The 17,331-nt window shown below is 34.5% G+C and overlaps 1 protein-coding gene across 3 annotated transcripts in view; it reads left to right on the forward strand.

The window, feature by feature from the left end:
- The window catches only part of SNX25 (sorting nexin 25), a 271,192-nt gene that overhangs the window by 15,563 nt on the left and 238,298 nt on the right, over window positions 1-17,331 (forward strand). The window contains exon 1 of one of the 3 annotated variants that reach the window (XM_031943725.1): window positions 16,451-16,733. The exons of the other annotated variants lie outside the window; for them this stretch is intronic. Within the exon in view, the coding sequence (XP_031799585.1) occupies window positions 16,683-16,733 (51 nt within the window). The 5' untranslated portion in view covers window positions 16,451-16,682. Of the gene's footprint in view, window positions 1-16,450; window positions 16,734-17,331 lie in introns of those variants that run through there. 3 annotated transcript variants of the gene reach the window in all.

Below are 17,331 nucleotides of genomic sequence, written 5' to 3' on the forward strand. Positions count from 1 at the left end.
TTCCCCTTAGTTTTTTCCTCATACCATAAATTAATCTCTGATAAGAGCATGGCAATGTGAGCTATTATTATTATTAACAGTATCTATATTCTAATTCTATAATGTCTGTAATTTGCCTTTTAAGGAGGGCTTTTTTTTTTTTTTTAGAAAAGTAAATAGGGAAAAAGAATTTTAGTCAGCATGGACTTTTGGGACTGCAACTAACCTCATTACCATAGACTAGTGCTGGATTCCTCCATTGCTATTCTTGGGTTAAGGATTGATATGACTTAAATGTACTTATTTTCACAATTCGGTTTTTGGGCATCTTAGATTAAAATCTTGGAACTTCTCATGTCTTGATGTAGTTGTATCCAAAAGTGCCATTTAAAGGATGACCATTGTTCTTTTCCTTCCTTCTCCCAAAGACCCATACTTTTTCACAAAGTTTTGTTTTGTATTTTTTTTTTTAAGAAAAAATTTAAAAAGAGAAAACTCCCAACAGAACTCATCAGTGCATAGAAAAAAAATGACAATTTTATACACTAACATGTTATGTTTATTAAAGACATGATGAATTTTTATTTTTGAATAGCAACCAAATCAAAATAGCAAGGAATAACTTACTATAAATGCATAAAGAACTTATAAATAAAACAGTAATGATAAACACAGGAACTGTAGCACAATTTATGAGGGAAAACTTGCAGTGGGTTTTGGCAGTAACTTTTTTCCAACGGAAGGCACACATGTATACAAATCTGTCCATGAAGCTGTGTTTCTGCTCTCTTAGTTTCTAAGATGTTATTTTTGTCCTGAGAAAACAATAAATATTGCTTAATACTTTTATTTTGTTACAACAAAAGTCACATAGTTTAAGAGGGGCTCATGCTCTCTCATAATTTTAGCCAAACACAATTTAAGTTCAACATGGAAGCAAACAGTCTTTAGATGAGAAAGTAACTTTCATAGGAATGAAGGTTCTTAACTAGGGTTATGTCTGTCCCTGGCTGCAGGGGAAATTCTCTTGCTGGACTGATGAGAAAGGGAAGTTTTTGTGTACTGGGTGTCTGGGTACTAATAAGTAGGGGGAAAAAGAAAGAAGGTAGCTATACCTTGTGTTTCATCCCAACTTCTAACTCAAAGTTAATTTTCCTATGGGAATGATGTTTTTAAATGGTGGCTAGCCATGCAGGCTAGCCTGTAAACACATTTTGTATCAGAAATGGTCCCCATTTCTAAATAGTTGAAAGAAAGATTCGTTGCAGATCAACCTTGCCTGTGTGCTATAAGTATCTATTCTATCAACATGGGACATTTTTGAAGCAAGCGCTTCCTAATTTTGATCCCCAGCACATATTTTCCTATATATCCTCTTCTGTAAGGGCAGGCAGAAAGTCTGACCTTTGAAGTTATAACTTGTTCATGATGTTGACTTTAATTTGTATGTACCTGATTCGGCTGGCTGATTTACCCTTTGATTGAGAATCTTACTACTGTAATATATATTATATCTGGAGGGAATCTTAGAGATCATTTCAACTGATCAACCTCTTAATTTTACAGATGAGGAAATAGACTAAGGGAAGTTACTCAGAATCAGAATTTGAACTTGAGTCTTTTCACTTGAAATTTATTGTGATATGATGTATTGTAGAAACCAAGTCAAAAGTCATTGTGGGTTGATAGGTTCAAGAAACAGGCTTTCTAGATATCAGATATCAATGAAATAACCACTATATATTAAGATTATCTGTAATAAATAAGGCAGATTGGATAGAGCAATGGATCTGGACAAAGATCTAAATTTAAATTTAACTTCAAATACTTTCTAATTATGTGACTAGATGAGTCACCTAATATAAGTCTGCCTTTGTTTCTTCATCTGTAAAATGGAGACAATAGTAGCACCTACCTTCCAGGGTTGTTGTGAAAATTAAAAGAGATAATATTTGTAAAGTGCTTTATGAATCTTATAGTAGTACAATAATGCTAGATTTTTTTCTTTTTTAAAAAAATTTTGTTTCTGTTATTGTTTGCATTTTTTTTTGTTTTCCTTCTCAGGTTCTTTTCTTTATTTCTAGACCTGATTTTTCTTGTGCAGCAAGATAACTATAAATATGTATACATATATTGAATTTAACATATATTTTAACATATTTAACATGTATTGGACTACCTGCCATCTAGGGACAGGGGTGGTGGAAGGAGGGGAAAATTTGGAACAGAAGGTTTTGTAAGGGTCAATGTTGAAAAATTATCCATGCATATGTTTTGTAAATAAAAAGCTATAATAATTTAAAATTTTTTCATTATATTTTATTTTCTAGATATATGTAAAAATAGTTTTCATCATTTGTTTTTATAAGACTTTGTGTTCCATATTTTTATCCCCTCCCCCCAAGACAGCAGGTAATATGTGCAATTCTTTTAAATATATTTCCATTGTGCAAGAAAAATCAGACCAAAAGGGGAAAAAGTATGAGAAAGAAAAAAAAAAACAATGAAAATACTATGCTTCAATTTAATTCCAGTTTCTGTAGTTCTTTTGACATGGATGGCATTTTCCATCCCAAGTCCATTTGAATTACCTTCAAATCACCTCACTGTTAAAAAGAGCATGTCCATCGGAATTGATCATCACATAATCCTGTTGTTATTGTGTATAATGTTCTGGTTCTGTTTGCCTCACTCAGGATCAGTTTATGTTAAGTCTTTCTAGGCTTTTCTGAAATTACCCTACTCATCATTTCTTATGGAACAATAATATTCTATTACCTTCATATATCATAACTTAGTCATTTCCCAATTGATGGGCATACACTTAATTTCCAATTCTTTGCCACTACAGAAAAGGCTGCTATAAACAATTTTGCACATATGGGTCCTTTCCCCTTTTTTATGATCTATTTTGGATACAGGCTCAGTGAGACAGCTGAATCAAAGGATATGTACAGTTTTACAGCTCTTTGGGCATAGTTCCAAATTTTGGCTCTCCAGAATAGATGGATCATTTCACAACTCCACCAACAATGCATTAGTGTTGCAGTTTTCCCACATCCCCTCCAACATTTATCATTATCTTTCATGTCATCTTAGCCAATCTGAGAGGTGTAAAATGGTATCTCAGAGTTTTCTTAATTTGCATTTCTCTAATCAATAGTGATTCAGAACATTTTTTCATATGACTAGAAATGGCTTTAATTTCTTCTTTTGAAAATTGTCAATTCATATCCTGTGACCATTTCTCAATTGGAGAATGACTTATGTTCTTATAATTTGACTCATTTCTCTATATATTTTAGAAATGAGGCCTTTATGAGAGGCCTTTTTTACAGTGGTTGTAAAAAAATTTTTTTCCCCAGCTTTCTGCTTCTCTTCTAGTCTTGGTTGCATTGTTTGTGCAAAAATTCTTTAATTTAATGTAATCATAATTATTTTGCATTTCATAATATTCTCTAATTCTTCCTTGGTCATAAATTCCTCTCTTCTTCACAGATCTGACAGGTAACTATCCCTTGCTTTCCTAATTTGCTTATGATATCATCCTTTATGTCTAAATCATGTACTCATTTCAACCTTCTCTTAATAAAGGGTGATAGATGTTGGTCAATGCCTAGTTTCTGCCATTCTGTTTTCTAATTTTTCCAACAATTTTTGTCAAAAAGTGAGTTCTTATCCCAGAAGCTGGGGTCTTTGGGTTTATCAAACACTAGATTATTATAGTCATAGTGTCTTGTATACCTAACCTATTCCACTGATCCACTATTTCTTAACCAGTACCAAATGCTTTTGATGACCATTGCTTTTTAATATAGTTTTATCATCAGGTACAGCTAGGCCACTTCTCTTTGCCTTTTAAAAATTAATTTCCTTGATATTTTTGACCTTTTGTTCTGTTCTTCCACATGAATTTTGTTATTATTTTTTCTAGCTCTAAAGCAATTTTTTGGCAGTTTATCATGACATTGAATAAGTAGCTTAATTTAGGTAGAATTGTACCTAATAAACTAGGCCTACTCATGAGCAATCTTCCAGTTGTTTAGCTCTAACTTTATTTGTGTGAAAAGTGTTTTGTAATTGTGTTCACATGTACTCATGCTTTGTCTTGGCAGGTAAACTTCCATATATTTTATATTACCTACAGCTATTTTAAATGGCATTTCTCTTTCTCAGATATTACTAAAAAAGCATTCTGACACCTTAGTAGTTTACTCCTTTGCCAGGAGTTAAGCACACTTAACAAAACTTAAATATACTGTGTATTTTGATCCCAAACATTCATCCATTTCTTCCTCCCTTTTTGTGTTCCCTTTGGGCTAAGAAGCATGTCAGATTCTATTTTAGGGATTAGCACCAAATTTTGCCTCTGAGTCAGTCTGTCTGCTCGTCTCTCTCCCCCTTCATTAAGACCCCTTATTAAGAGTGATGTCTATTAATACATATATGCAAATAGCAAAAAGATGAATCAGTTTCAGTGAATAGTATCAAAAGTAAAGTAATTTTACTTTCCAGAAAAGGGCTCTGCAACTGTAGTTGTTCACACAGCTGTTTGCAAATGTCTGAGCTTTATTGCCTCATCTCTTCATCCCTCTAGCTTTATTTTGTCCTAAATCTCTTTCAGGATATGCAAAATTGGAATTTATTATTATTATTTTTAACTGTCATTTATCCAAATTCTTAATTGATATGGTTAGAAGGAAGAGAACTACTGTTCAACATTTATTAAGCACCTATTACAGACCATGCTAAGTACAGGTTAACAAAAGATGAGGATCCACATAGTCATTGTTGTTTTTCATAGCCTATCATGAAACCATCTCACTCCATTTGTTCAACTTGTTCAAATTTCTTCTGGAGCAAAAACTCAGGAGCTTGGGAGCTAGAACTTAATATAGACTCCATAAAATAGAATCTGATCTTAGATCCTCTTTTTGGTCATAGCTTGCTTTATTATAGTTATTCCTTCCACATCACAGGACTTAGTGGTTCCGTGTTAATCTGGAAAATCCTTGTAAAATATTTTGACCCTTTTTTTATACCAGAGAAGTTTAAATGTTTTCTTTTTCTTTTATGGGGTGTTTACAATACCTTATTGTAAAATTTGGGTTGAATATTTGGTCATAAACTCTGTGTCATCTATTGGCCTTTATAAGTTATCTGTAGCTTCTGCAAATTTTCTTTTTCTTTTTTTTTTTAATAACTTTTTATTGACAGAACCCATGCCAGGGTAATTTTTTACAACATTATCCCTTGCACTCACTTCTGTTCTGATTTTTCCCCTCCCTCCCTCCACCCCCTCCCTCAGATGGCAAGCAGTTCTATACATGTTAAATATGTCATGGTATATCCTGGATACAATATATGTGTGCAGAGCTTCTGCAAATTTTCTAAACCATTTCCACTTAATTTCTTAAGATGACTCCATGATATTTTGAAATCTCAATGGGTACTGGAAGCCTGCTCAGAATGAGAAATCAGGACCTATTTCTGCACTGTACCTTTTTTTTTTCATATAGAGGCCCAATGCAGAGCAAAGAATTCCAAGGTTCATCGTTTTCCTAAAAGGCTAACACTTATTCTCACCTCTCACTTGTAGCCACTGAAACCATCCTCACTCTGTTAAGTCTTACTCTTCAAGTTCATTACAACCAAAGTTTAGAACATGCTTTCATCACAGTATCCAACTCTTCTTCCTGATTTCCTCAGTCACTATTCCCAGGTCTCTATGATGTGAAATAGAAGTCAGTCCATCCCATTTCCACTGTCAGAACTTTGATCCATCCTTTTTTAATCTACCCATTCTGTTGCCATTGTCACATAGAGATAGGCCAATTCCTGAGAATGTCTTGGTTAACATGCCAAAGACAGACTCATCTGTGTACCTGGACATAGAACTGAACTGTGAACCCTTACTAACTCCCTAAATTCTGCCCTTACTTTCTTCCTTCTCTTCCCTCCTACTTTAAAAAGCCATGTTACCTGAAGCATCTTGCTAAATCACATATAATTTAGCCTTGCTAAATCATATTTGATTTTTCCTGTGAACTGTTTCATATTTTAAAATGTCATCCTTTGTACCTGTGATAAATGTCTTATGTGAGTTCTTCACATTGTGAACTGTTCTCCCATTACCTGGATCTGGTATCTGGGTACTTAATTTATTTGATACTTCATCTAGACTGACCAATATGAAGCTGAACTGAAACTAAACTGAAGCTGGCTTTAAAAATCTAAATATATATATATATATATATATATATATTTGGACATTTGTTTTTAAGATTTTTGAATTCTAAGTTCTCTCCTTTTTCTCCATCCACAATTAAGAAACCACATGTGAAGTTCTGCAAAACCTTTCCATAAAAGTCAAGTTGTGAAAGAAAATACAGATCTTCCACCCTAATGAAAATAAAAACCCTCCAGAAAAGTTAAGTTAAAAATAAAGAGAGGACTCATACTTCACACCATACACTAAGATAAGATCAAAATGGGTCCATGATTTAGGCATAAAGAATGAGATTATAGATAAATTAGAGGAACATAGGATAGTTTACCTCTCATACTTGTGGAGGAGGAAGGAATTTGTGACCAAAGAAGAACTAGAGATCATTATTGATCACAAAATAGAAAATTTTGGTTATATCAAATTAAAAAGTATAAATAAAACAAATAAAATAAAACAAACCCTAAATTAAAAAAAAAACTAACCCTAAATAAAATAAAACAAATAAAACTAATGCAAACAAGATTAGAAGGGAAGCAATAAACTGGGAAAACATTTTTACAGTTAAAGGTTCTGATAAAGGCCTCATTTCCAAAATATATAGAGAATTGACTCTAATTTATAAGAAAGCAAGCCATTCTCCAATTGATAAATGGTCAAAGGATATGAACAGATAATTTTCAGATGATGAAATTGAAAAACTATTTCTACTCATATGAAAGGATGTTCCAAATCACTATTGATCAGAGAAAGCCAAATTAAGACAATTCTGAGATACAGAGTTATACCTGTCATATTGGCTAAGATGACAGGAAAAAATAATGATGAATATTGAAGGGGGTGCGGGAAAACTGGGACACTGATGCATTGTTGGTGGAGTTGTGAAGGAATCCAACCATTTTGGAGAGCAATCTGGAATTATGCCCAAAAAGTTAACCATCTGTGCATACCCTTTAATCCAGCAGTGTTTTTACTGGGCTTATATCCCAAAGAGATCTTAAAGAAGGGAAAGGGACCTGTATGTGCCAAAATGTTTGTGGCAGCCCTGTTTGTAGTGGCTTGAAATTGGAAAATGAATGGATGCCCATCAATTGGAGAATGGTTGGGTAAATTGTGGTATATGAAATGGAATATTATTGTTCTGTAAAAAATGACCAGCAGGATGAATACAGAGAGTCTTGGAGAGAATTACATGAACTGATGCTGAGTGAAATGAGCAGAACCAGGAGATCATTATAATACCTCAACAATACTGTATGAGGATGTGTCAAAGTGGATATCTTTAATAAAGAGAAGACCTAATTCAGTTCCAATTGATCAATGATGGACAGAATCAGCTACACCCAGAGAAGGAACACTGGGAAATGAATGTGAACTAATTGCATTTTTGTTTTTCTTCCCAGGTTATTTTTACCTTCTGAATCCAATTCTTCTTGTTCAGCAAGAGAACTGTATGATTCTACACACATAAATTGTACCTAGGATATACTATAAACATGTATAAGACTGCTTGCCATCTAGGGGAGGAGGTAGAGGCAGGGAAGGAAAAAGTCGGAATAGAAGTGAGTGCAAGGGATAATGTAAAAAATTACCCATGCATATGTTCTGTCAATAAAAAGTTTTAATTAAAAAAAATAGAGAGGGAGAGTAATAAAGAATGCTTTTATCTATATTCAGATTCGATCTGTTCCTTCTCTGGGCATGGATAGTTTTTCATCATAAATCCTTCAGAGTAGGGATGGATGATTGTACTGCTGAGAATAACTAAGTCATTTACAGCTGGTCATTCCAGAACGTTGCTATTACTTTGTATACAGTATATTTCACTTTGTTCATGAAGGACTTTACAATTTTCTGGGTCCCCTCCCCCCCGGGAACATCCTGCTCGTTATTTTCCAGAGAACAATAATATTCCATCAGAGAAACTTGCCTCAAAAATTTTTTTTACACTTATACTATTATATTTTGCTAATTGTATTTCCTCCATTTAGGAAGCTTGCTTCTTAAGTATCTTCATTGTGTGGAAACCTGAGTATGAGTGCAGGAAAGTTTCTCTCTCAGAGAAAGGCTATGCAGTCTCTGACACACAGAGTGATTTCTGTGAGAAATACACATCCTGGCAAAGGGCATTCCTTTTTTATTCCCTAATTCAAAATCCCCTCCCCAACCCTTTTTCCCATTAGCTAGAGTTTCTAAAGTGCAGTTTCTAAAAATGAGATAAGAAAGCCTGAGGCTATAAAATGTTTAACCTAGTAGGGTGTTTCCCACTCAATCAACCCCTACTCCTCTGGAACTTCCATTCTAAGAGCTTCCATTTTTTCAGCTGCCTTCTAATGTCCCTGTAGGTTTCAATTTTCCAATTTAAGTTTCATTTCTCCAATTTAATTTTTATAACTGTGGAAACCAAATAAATGCCCATCTGTTTTTCATACCATGGAATTGTAGGCACTTGCATTCTCTGGCCAGAACTTTTTCCTTCTCTGTTCCACAGTGCCTCAAACATTCCCTCAAGGAGTATTCACTCTAATAAGCATAACTTGACATGTGTCCAGATAAGTATAATACTGAGTAGTTTAATATTGAAAATTGAATTAAAATCTACATGTTTTATGTTTGTTTTAATACTCTCTCATATCTTTATAAATCTAAATGTTGAGGTCTACATTTGGGGTACCTAAATGAAATTAGGGTTTAGTTGAGGTCTAGTGGCAGGTTTGGGGTATAGGGAGTCAAACAGAGCTCCCCTGCAACCCCCTTGGATTTGGCGCAAGGATACGGCGGTAAATGAGGTCTAGTAGTGGCGCAAGTGCCCAATAAAGAATTTATTGGCTCAGAGAGCTAGACTGATAAAAGAGGTTTATTATGGGGTTTGGAAGTAGGAGATAGGTGAAGGTAGAGATAAGGAGGGCACTGGACGGAGGAGGGTCCAATCGACAGAGGGTCCTCATATGGCTAGCATGTTTGGAATCTCTGCAAAGAGGGGTTCCCAGCGTGGCCCTTTTATAATAGGAGACTTAGCTCGAGGGGCTTTTGGGTGTATCCCCAAAGTTGGCTCAGATCCTGATGGGGCTGGGACAGGTCTGGATCTTCTATTGGAATTCAAAGGGATCAGGATTTGTGAGTCAAAGGGCAATTACATTCACTAGAGGGGTTTGGGAATCAAAATCAAAAGGTCTGCTTAATAATCCTACCAAAGTTTCTCTCAGAGAAGCTTTTTAACTCCCAGAGTAGCTTGGTTTCCTGGTGGTTTACAGCAATTCAGGCTCTCTGTTTTTGAACATCTTCCTAGAACTTTATCACTATTGTGGTTGTTTTCTTCAGTATGTTTTCTTTATGAGACCCTTTAAGAATGACATCAATAAATTTCTTTCATTTGGATGGGGGAAAAAGCACAAATAGAATATGAGTATATTATATTTAAGCAACTCACTGAAATCTCCTGGATAATTGTTGAACGTTTGGGTTACTATCATTGCCTGTCCTTTTCCCTTCACATTCATAGGAGGGGGAAAGGAAAGGAAAATGATTATGGGCATGGTTCTGCTTTTCCTCACTAATGAATCGTCCACTGTTTTTGCCCATACTTCTGGAGTCATGCTTTTTCTCCTACTAGAGTCAGTCTGACTGAAGGATTTCCCTGCATATTTGACTATGATGGGAAGAATCATAACATTGTTACATTTGCCTTTGAAATTGGAGACTGTGTGACCCTGGGCAAGTCACTTAACTCTTATTGCCTCAGCAAAAAAAAAGAAAAGAAAAAGAAATTGAAGGAGAGAGAAGAAAATGAGGAGTAAACAAAGTGACAATAACAACTAAAAATAATAAAAGCTCAGATTCTACCATTTAGGTTATATGAACTACTTGGCAAAAAAATAATAGTTTATGACAGTTATACTAACAAAATATAGCTAGTACCCCATGGAACAAAATCCTAGGAGTAATTATGCATATGCCTTTTCATCTCCTTGTCTTCCCCCTCCCACAGTTCTAAGCTGCAGTTTAGCCTTTAACAATATCCTCAGAGTTTAGGCTTGTGAATGTTAATTGTTCTGGCATTTGAAGTAGAATCTCCATTTATAGGCTCTGAAATTTAGCCAAGAATTCAAGTTCATCTCAGGGACCTTTATACTTTAATGACGGTACCTCTCTTTATTATCGGAAAATTGAAGTATCTGTCCAATTCTATTTAGCCTCTCTCTGAATTCTTCCCTTTTTCATATCATAAATCATAAATATGGTTTAACAATCATATTCCAATGGTCTTTCTGTATCTTGGTTTGAAATTGCCAGGAATTAAACTTATTGAGTGCAGTTGTATACTAACAAATCAGCTGAGGACCGTGACATTGCACTTTGAAGGCATGCTTTTTGTCTGTTTGGATTAGGGTTTCAAATTCCCGTTATTCTTTTCCCATTCTGAAGATCTTTTCTATTATTTGAGTTGAGGAGAAAAATAGAAATTTGAATGGTTTTACCTTTTTCCTTTGTGTTCTAGTTTCTATAGTTCCAGATACTCAAAAATCAGTCTTATCCTTTCTTTTTACTTTTCTTTTATCCTTAATTTGTATTCTTAGTATTTTTTTCTCTAGTGTCTTCCTTCACAGACATCTTAGTCCTATCTAGACCCAGTCTTTTTTTTTTTAATAACTTTTTATTGACAGAACCCATGCCAGGGTAATTTTTTACAACATTATCCTTTGCACTCACTTCTGTTCCGATTTTCCCCTTCCCTTCCTCCACCCCCTCCCCCAAATGGCAAGCAGTCCTATACATGTTAAATATGTCACAGTATATCCTAGATATAATATATGTGTGTAGAACCGAACAGTTCTCTTGTTGCTCAGGGAAAATTGGATTCAGAAGGTAGAAATAACCCGGGAATAAAAACAAAAATGCAAACAATTTACATTCATTTCCCAGTGTTCTTTCTTTGGGTGTAGCTGCTTCTGTCCATCCTTGATCAATTGAAACTGAGTTAAATCTCTTTGTTGAAGAACTCCACTTCCATCAGAATACATCTTCATACAGTATCGTTGTTGACGTATATAATGATCTCCTGGTTCTGCTCATTTCACTCAGCATCAGTTCTTGTAAGTCTCTCCAAGCTTCTCTGTATTCATCCTGCTATAGACCCAGTCTTTATCTGCCCTCTAGAATTCTTCCTCTATTATTAATAAATACATCTCTGCCTCTTCCCTTTATTCCTGTTCTAGATAATCCCTCTTTCAGGAAAAAAACCTGGCATTTATATAGTGCTTTAAACTTTGCCAAGTGCTTTACAAATATCTCATTTGATTCTCACTACAATCTGGGAGGAAGGCACTATTATTATCTCCAATATACAGATAGGCCACTGAGGCATAGAGAGTTTAAGTAACTTGCTGAGGGTCATACAGCCAGTAAATAAGCCAGAATTTGAATTTAGGTTTTTCTGACTCCAGATCTAACTTTCTGTCCACTGTGCCACCTAGCTGCCCCTCAGAGAGGGGACCTGGCCTCCTGTCTTAAGGAGAATATGCTTTTATGCTTTTTTTTTCTTTCTTTTATGACTCCTTTCAAGACATCCCTTGCAAATTCACTTATTTCCCTCTTGACAATCTCAAAATCTCTTTATTGTCTCATCCTTCTTCTGATCTCCAAGAAGGAAAGGTGGTGTTCTCTTTACTGCTTATTACCTCATCTCTCTTGTACTTGATTCCATCTCCTTCCATTTCTGGGACTTTGCTTCATGAATCTTTCCTCTTCTCTCCACTGGATGATCCTTTCCTTCTGCCTATACACACATGTTCAAGATACTGAATCTTAAAAATGCCCAATAAAATAAAACAGCCCAGTTTTCAGCATTTAGCCTTTAAAGCTTTCATCACTCTAGCTTCCAATCCTGCCATATTCCATTTCTGAACATTTCTTAGCCTGAGGTCATTAAAAGAGCATTTTTCTCACTAGTTAGATGGGGTATACAGGCAAATACCTTTTTGAGTATCTTTATTTAGTACATTTGTGAAATTCTATTTAAAATTGATGGCAGTAAAACTGTTTTATCTGTCTGGATGTTTCAAGGATATGCATTATCAGACTTGCCTCTATTTTAGCTTCAAAGTAACCACAAAAACAATTCTCAAGTCTGCCACGTTAATCAACATTTCAAATATTTTCCTAAGCAGGTAATATGTACTCAATTACCTCTCTGTTGGCAATCAAACCAGAAATTTAATGAGGAAAACCAATAGATAGGGATTTGTAGAACATTAAAAGTATAAGGATTCATTTCTTTGTCCAAGATCCCCCTAAAAAAGCATCTTTAAGTGACTCCTCTAGATAATAAATTGGTTTTTCAAACAAATAAACAAAATACTGTGATAATTTTTTTGCATCACTTCCCCTTTCTTCATATGCTTTTCTGTATTCAGTATATTCATCAGTTTTTATAACAAAGTAATATTCTGTTACCTTAATACGACTACTGACTTAGCCCAAATAATGACCATCTACTTTGATTCCAATTCTTTGCTATAATAACATATTGCTATAAATATTTTGTTATATATGGAATCTTAGTTTTTATCACTTGTTTTACTTGAGGGAAGGAAGGTATTCCTAACTGTACAATGTCTGGGTTAGAGGATTTGCATTACCAAAGCATTACAAGCTTTCTAGAATGGTTGGACCATTTCACAACTTCACAAATGAGAGTTCATTAGTGTATTTGGCTTCCTGCAACCTCTCTAACATTAACTATTTCCATCTTTTATCATCTTTGCCAAAGCTTAGAGTTGTGTTGATTTGCATTTCTTATTTTTAGTGATTTGGAATACCATGGTAATTTTCTTGAATGTTTAAAGTAGGAACAGACCCAGCCAGCCTGGCTCCTTAGGTCCAGAGGAGTTCAGTGAGAACTCCATTATGAAATGAGACTGTACAATTATATCTAAGATACTGGGATTGGAATTACATCTGTGAATTACATCAGCAGTTTTCAACCTTTTTGGTCCCAGGACCCTTTTACATTCTTAAAAATTATTGAGAACCTCAAGGAACTTTTACTTTACTTTAATATCTTATTTTTTCTCCAATTACATGTAAAACAATTTTAACATTATTTTCTTTTTTAATTTTGAGTTTCAATTCTCTTCTTCCCCTCCTCATTGAGAAGGCAAGCAATTAAAAATTTTAAAAAAAAATTTTCTTTTTATTTTCAAAATACATGCAAAGGTAGTTTTCAAATTCACTTTTGGAAAAGCTTGTGTTTCAAATTTTTCTCTCTCCCTTACTCCTACCCTTTTCTCTAGATAGCAAGTAATACAATATATGTTAAAAACCTGCAACATATTTCCATACTTATAGTGCTGCCCGAGGAAAACCAGATCAAAAGGGGAAAAATGAGAAAGGAAGAAAATGAACAAGCAAACAACATCAGCAACAATGAAGATGAAAGAAAATACTATGTTGTCCTCCACATTCTGTCTCCCTGGTCCTCTTTGTGGATGCAGATGGCTCTCTTTATCACAAGTCTATTGGAATTGGCCTAAATCGCCTCATTGTTGAAAAGAGCCACATCTGTCACATTATCTTATTGCTGCTGTGTACCACTTCCTTTGGTTCTACTTGCTTCATTTAGCATCAGTTTATGTAAGTCTCTCCAGTCCTTTGTGAAATCATCCTGCTGATTGTTTCTTATAGAACAATAATATCCCCGTACATTAATGTAGAAGGCAAGCAATTTGACATAGATTATACCTGTGTAGTCATTTCCATGTAAGTCATTCCGTGAAAGAAAACAGACAAACAAAAATAGAAATCCAAGAACCCCCAAAAAGTAAAGAAAAAGTATCTGATTTGCATTTAGGCTCCACCAGTTCTTTCTCTAGAGATGACCAGCATCTTTCATCATAAGTCATTCAGATTTGTCTTGGATCATTGTATTCCTGAAAATATTTAAGTTTAACCATACTACGTCATTGTACAGTATTGCTACTATTGTATATAATGTTCTCTTGGTTCTTTCTGCTCATTTCACTTTGTATTAGTTCATGGAAGTCTTTCTAGGTTTTTCTGAGACGATCCTGTTCCTCGTTTCTTATTCCGTCATCACAATCATATATAACTGTAATATTCTTTTCTAAAATATATTGTTCTCTGGGAGCAGGTTTCTTGGGGGGCTTCTAGTGGCAGCCTTTGTTTCAGTTCAGAGTAATCACCCCAAATGCAGACAGGAGTTAAAGTCCAAAATCTTTATTTTCTCCTTCAAAGTCTTGTCTCTTTTCCTGGGGCCCGGTTAGCTTTAATAGAGGCCTATCTCTCTCCTTGGTTCCGAGAGTTTAAGCTGCCTTCTCTGGCTTGTGATTCTCCTCGACTGAATCCTGGCTGAGGCTCAGAGTTTCTAGTGGGCTTCTGTCCTCTAGTAGGCTTGTCCTTTAGTGGGCTTGTTCTTCCTGGCCCTAAGACCTCCTCCTTATATACCCCATACTGAGTATACACCAATCATTATAGCACTAGGAAACCATTATTTGTTGTAGGATTAAATCAATGCTAAACTAGATTTAAACATTGTCTCCTCAATTCCACTTAGTACCTTGTTTCAGGTTCTGGCCCATAGCATCTCCTTGTTGAATCAGATCAATCATACTGAACCATGCTAAATTAGATAATTACTGTCTCTATCAATTCTAGTGACTTAGTACCTTGTAAGAATCCTAACATGTAACACCTTGTTTAATCATTCCCCAATTGATGGATATTCCTTTAATTTCCAATTCTTTGCCACTACTAAAAGAACTGCTATAAATATTTTTATACATATAAACCCTCCTTTTTGTTTTTATTTTGATCTCTCAAAGAATATTTATGTGAATTATATTTTGATATTTACCACATAAGAAATTAAATCTGATAAATTTAAAATTTTTTATTAATAACAATAATAAACCCATTATATATTAACATGGATAATTTTGTAATGAAAATGTTTAAATAAAAATGGATTAGTGGCATCGTTTTACATATTTTTGCAAATATTTATTGTCTGGCTCTATAGAAAACATCTGGATTCTAAGATACTGCTTCAAGATTCATTATGTTTTGAAATGTTTGAAGTATATGGAGAAAATCTAGCCTCACACAGATAGTTAGAAAAGGGAAGGAAATTTTAATAACATTTTAGTATTTCTATGAAAGTAGCTTATGACCCCAGGTACCCCCAGAGTTCTGTGGACTATACTTTGAGAAACATATGGGGAAATTCCAAGGCAAAGAAATTATCTTTGCTAAATCAGAATAGCTTTTAACTATAAGGGGATAAATGGTAAATCTGGAGGTAGTGTGTATAGTGAAAATAAAGACTTGGCTTTAGAGATAAGATTAGAGACCCAAGTTAAACATTTACTATCTGTGTGACCATAGGCAGGACCCCTGACCTCTGTGTTCCAGTTCCTCTTTCTTCAAAGTACAGATAGTTGTACTTAAGTACCACCCACCTCCCAGGGTAGCTTAGAAACTTCAGTTGTTGTAACAAAAGTTGGATTAAGACCGACTTGCCCTCTATCTGCTTTGTGTGTATTGTGTGCGTGCGTGCATGTGTGTGTGTGTGTGTGTGTTTGTATGTAGTACTTGGGGTTAAGTGATGTTCCCAGGGTCACACAGCTGAATTAAGTGCTTGAGGCTGAATTTGAACTTAGATCCTGACTCTAGGTCCAGTGCTCTTTCCACTGTGCCATCTAGCTGCCTTTAGACAGATTTTTTGAAGGATAAATACAATGCATTAAGATAATGCTATGTTTGCTAGTTACTTCCCCTGTATCCATTTTCCATCTCTCTATCCCTCCTTCCCATTGCTTTTTTGTGTTGCCCTTGCAATTTGTAGAAAATATATGCTTTCAAGTGCAATATTAGGATTTTAGTGTCCACATGAGTCTGATCTCCTTATAGATTCAGATTTAGGCATGCAAGAATATTCTTAGGTTATGATCAACCTATTTCTTAGATTAATACAGTTATAGAATTAGACAAGTACATCATTAGAAGAATTAGGACTATAAAAGTAGTTATCAGACTAATTTTTGATATTCCAGGTGAAACTGAAGACATATTTATACAAGTAGCCATACTTAGTTGATATGTCCTCTGAACATAATTAACACCAATAACTACAACTAGTAGTTAATAGGCTTTTATTTCTTATTTTCTCACTATGCTTATTTGTATGTGTATGTATTGAGGCAACATTTATCTGTTATAGATAATTTGCTTTTATACATGTTTTTGCTACATGGAATTACATGTATTGTTATGTCATCTAGCAAATATTTTAGACTTATAGCCCCTAGAGCAAATTTCTAAATGATGCTTTGTTTTGGGCTACAGCTATCATTATTGCTATTCATCTGTTGTGAATAGGAGCAATATATATTTTTTTATTTTATTTATGTTTTTTCCTTCCACTGGAATGGAAGACTAAAGGATTGTGAGAAGCCAGTGCATGGAGAAGACAAGTGCCTGGAACTGCAAATGTATGTTGACATTGTTAGATGTAAGTGAAAGATGCTGTTTCTCTGAATTGAATATAAATATGAAGAACTGAAGGTTTGTCTGACTCATTAATTCACTTAAGGAGTGATCTGCCTGGTGTGTCTGAATATGTCTGACTTGGCACACAAATCTAGAAAATGGGGAATGTATCCATTCTCTACTTCCTCTCCCTTTTTTTGCCATTACTACTTAGTGAATAAACTTTACTTGTTATGTAAAAAAAAAAAAAAGAAAGAAAGAAAGAAGGATTTTAGTATCTAAATCCCCATCTCATCTGAAATCTAGTCACATTAGAAATTATACTTAGGAAATTGGACTATTTATCCTAACAATATTCTTTAGGTTGAAAAATTTTCAAACTGAATTCAAGTATTTCTTAATTTTTTAGATCAAAATAACGTGTATTTCAATATTTTAAACATGTATTGGACTACCTGCCAGCTAGGGTAGGGAGTGGGGGGAAGGAAGGGAAAATTTGGAACAAAAAGTTGTGCAAGAGTCAATGTTGGAAAAATTACCCATGCAATATGCTTTGTAAATAAAAAGCTTTAATAAAAATTAAAAAAAAAATAGATCAGAAGAATAAAAGAACCTTGAAT

This window comes from Sarcophilus harrisii, chromosome 6 (assembly GCF_902635505.1).
Source record: "Sarcophilus harrisii chromosome 6, mSarHar1.11, whole genome shotgun sequence".
Classification (NCBI taxonomy): Eukaryota; Metazoa; Chordata; class Mammalia; order Dasyuromorphia; family Dasyuridae; genus Sarcophilus; species Sarcophilus harrisii.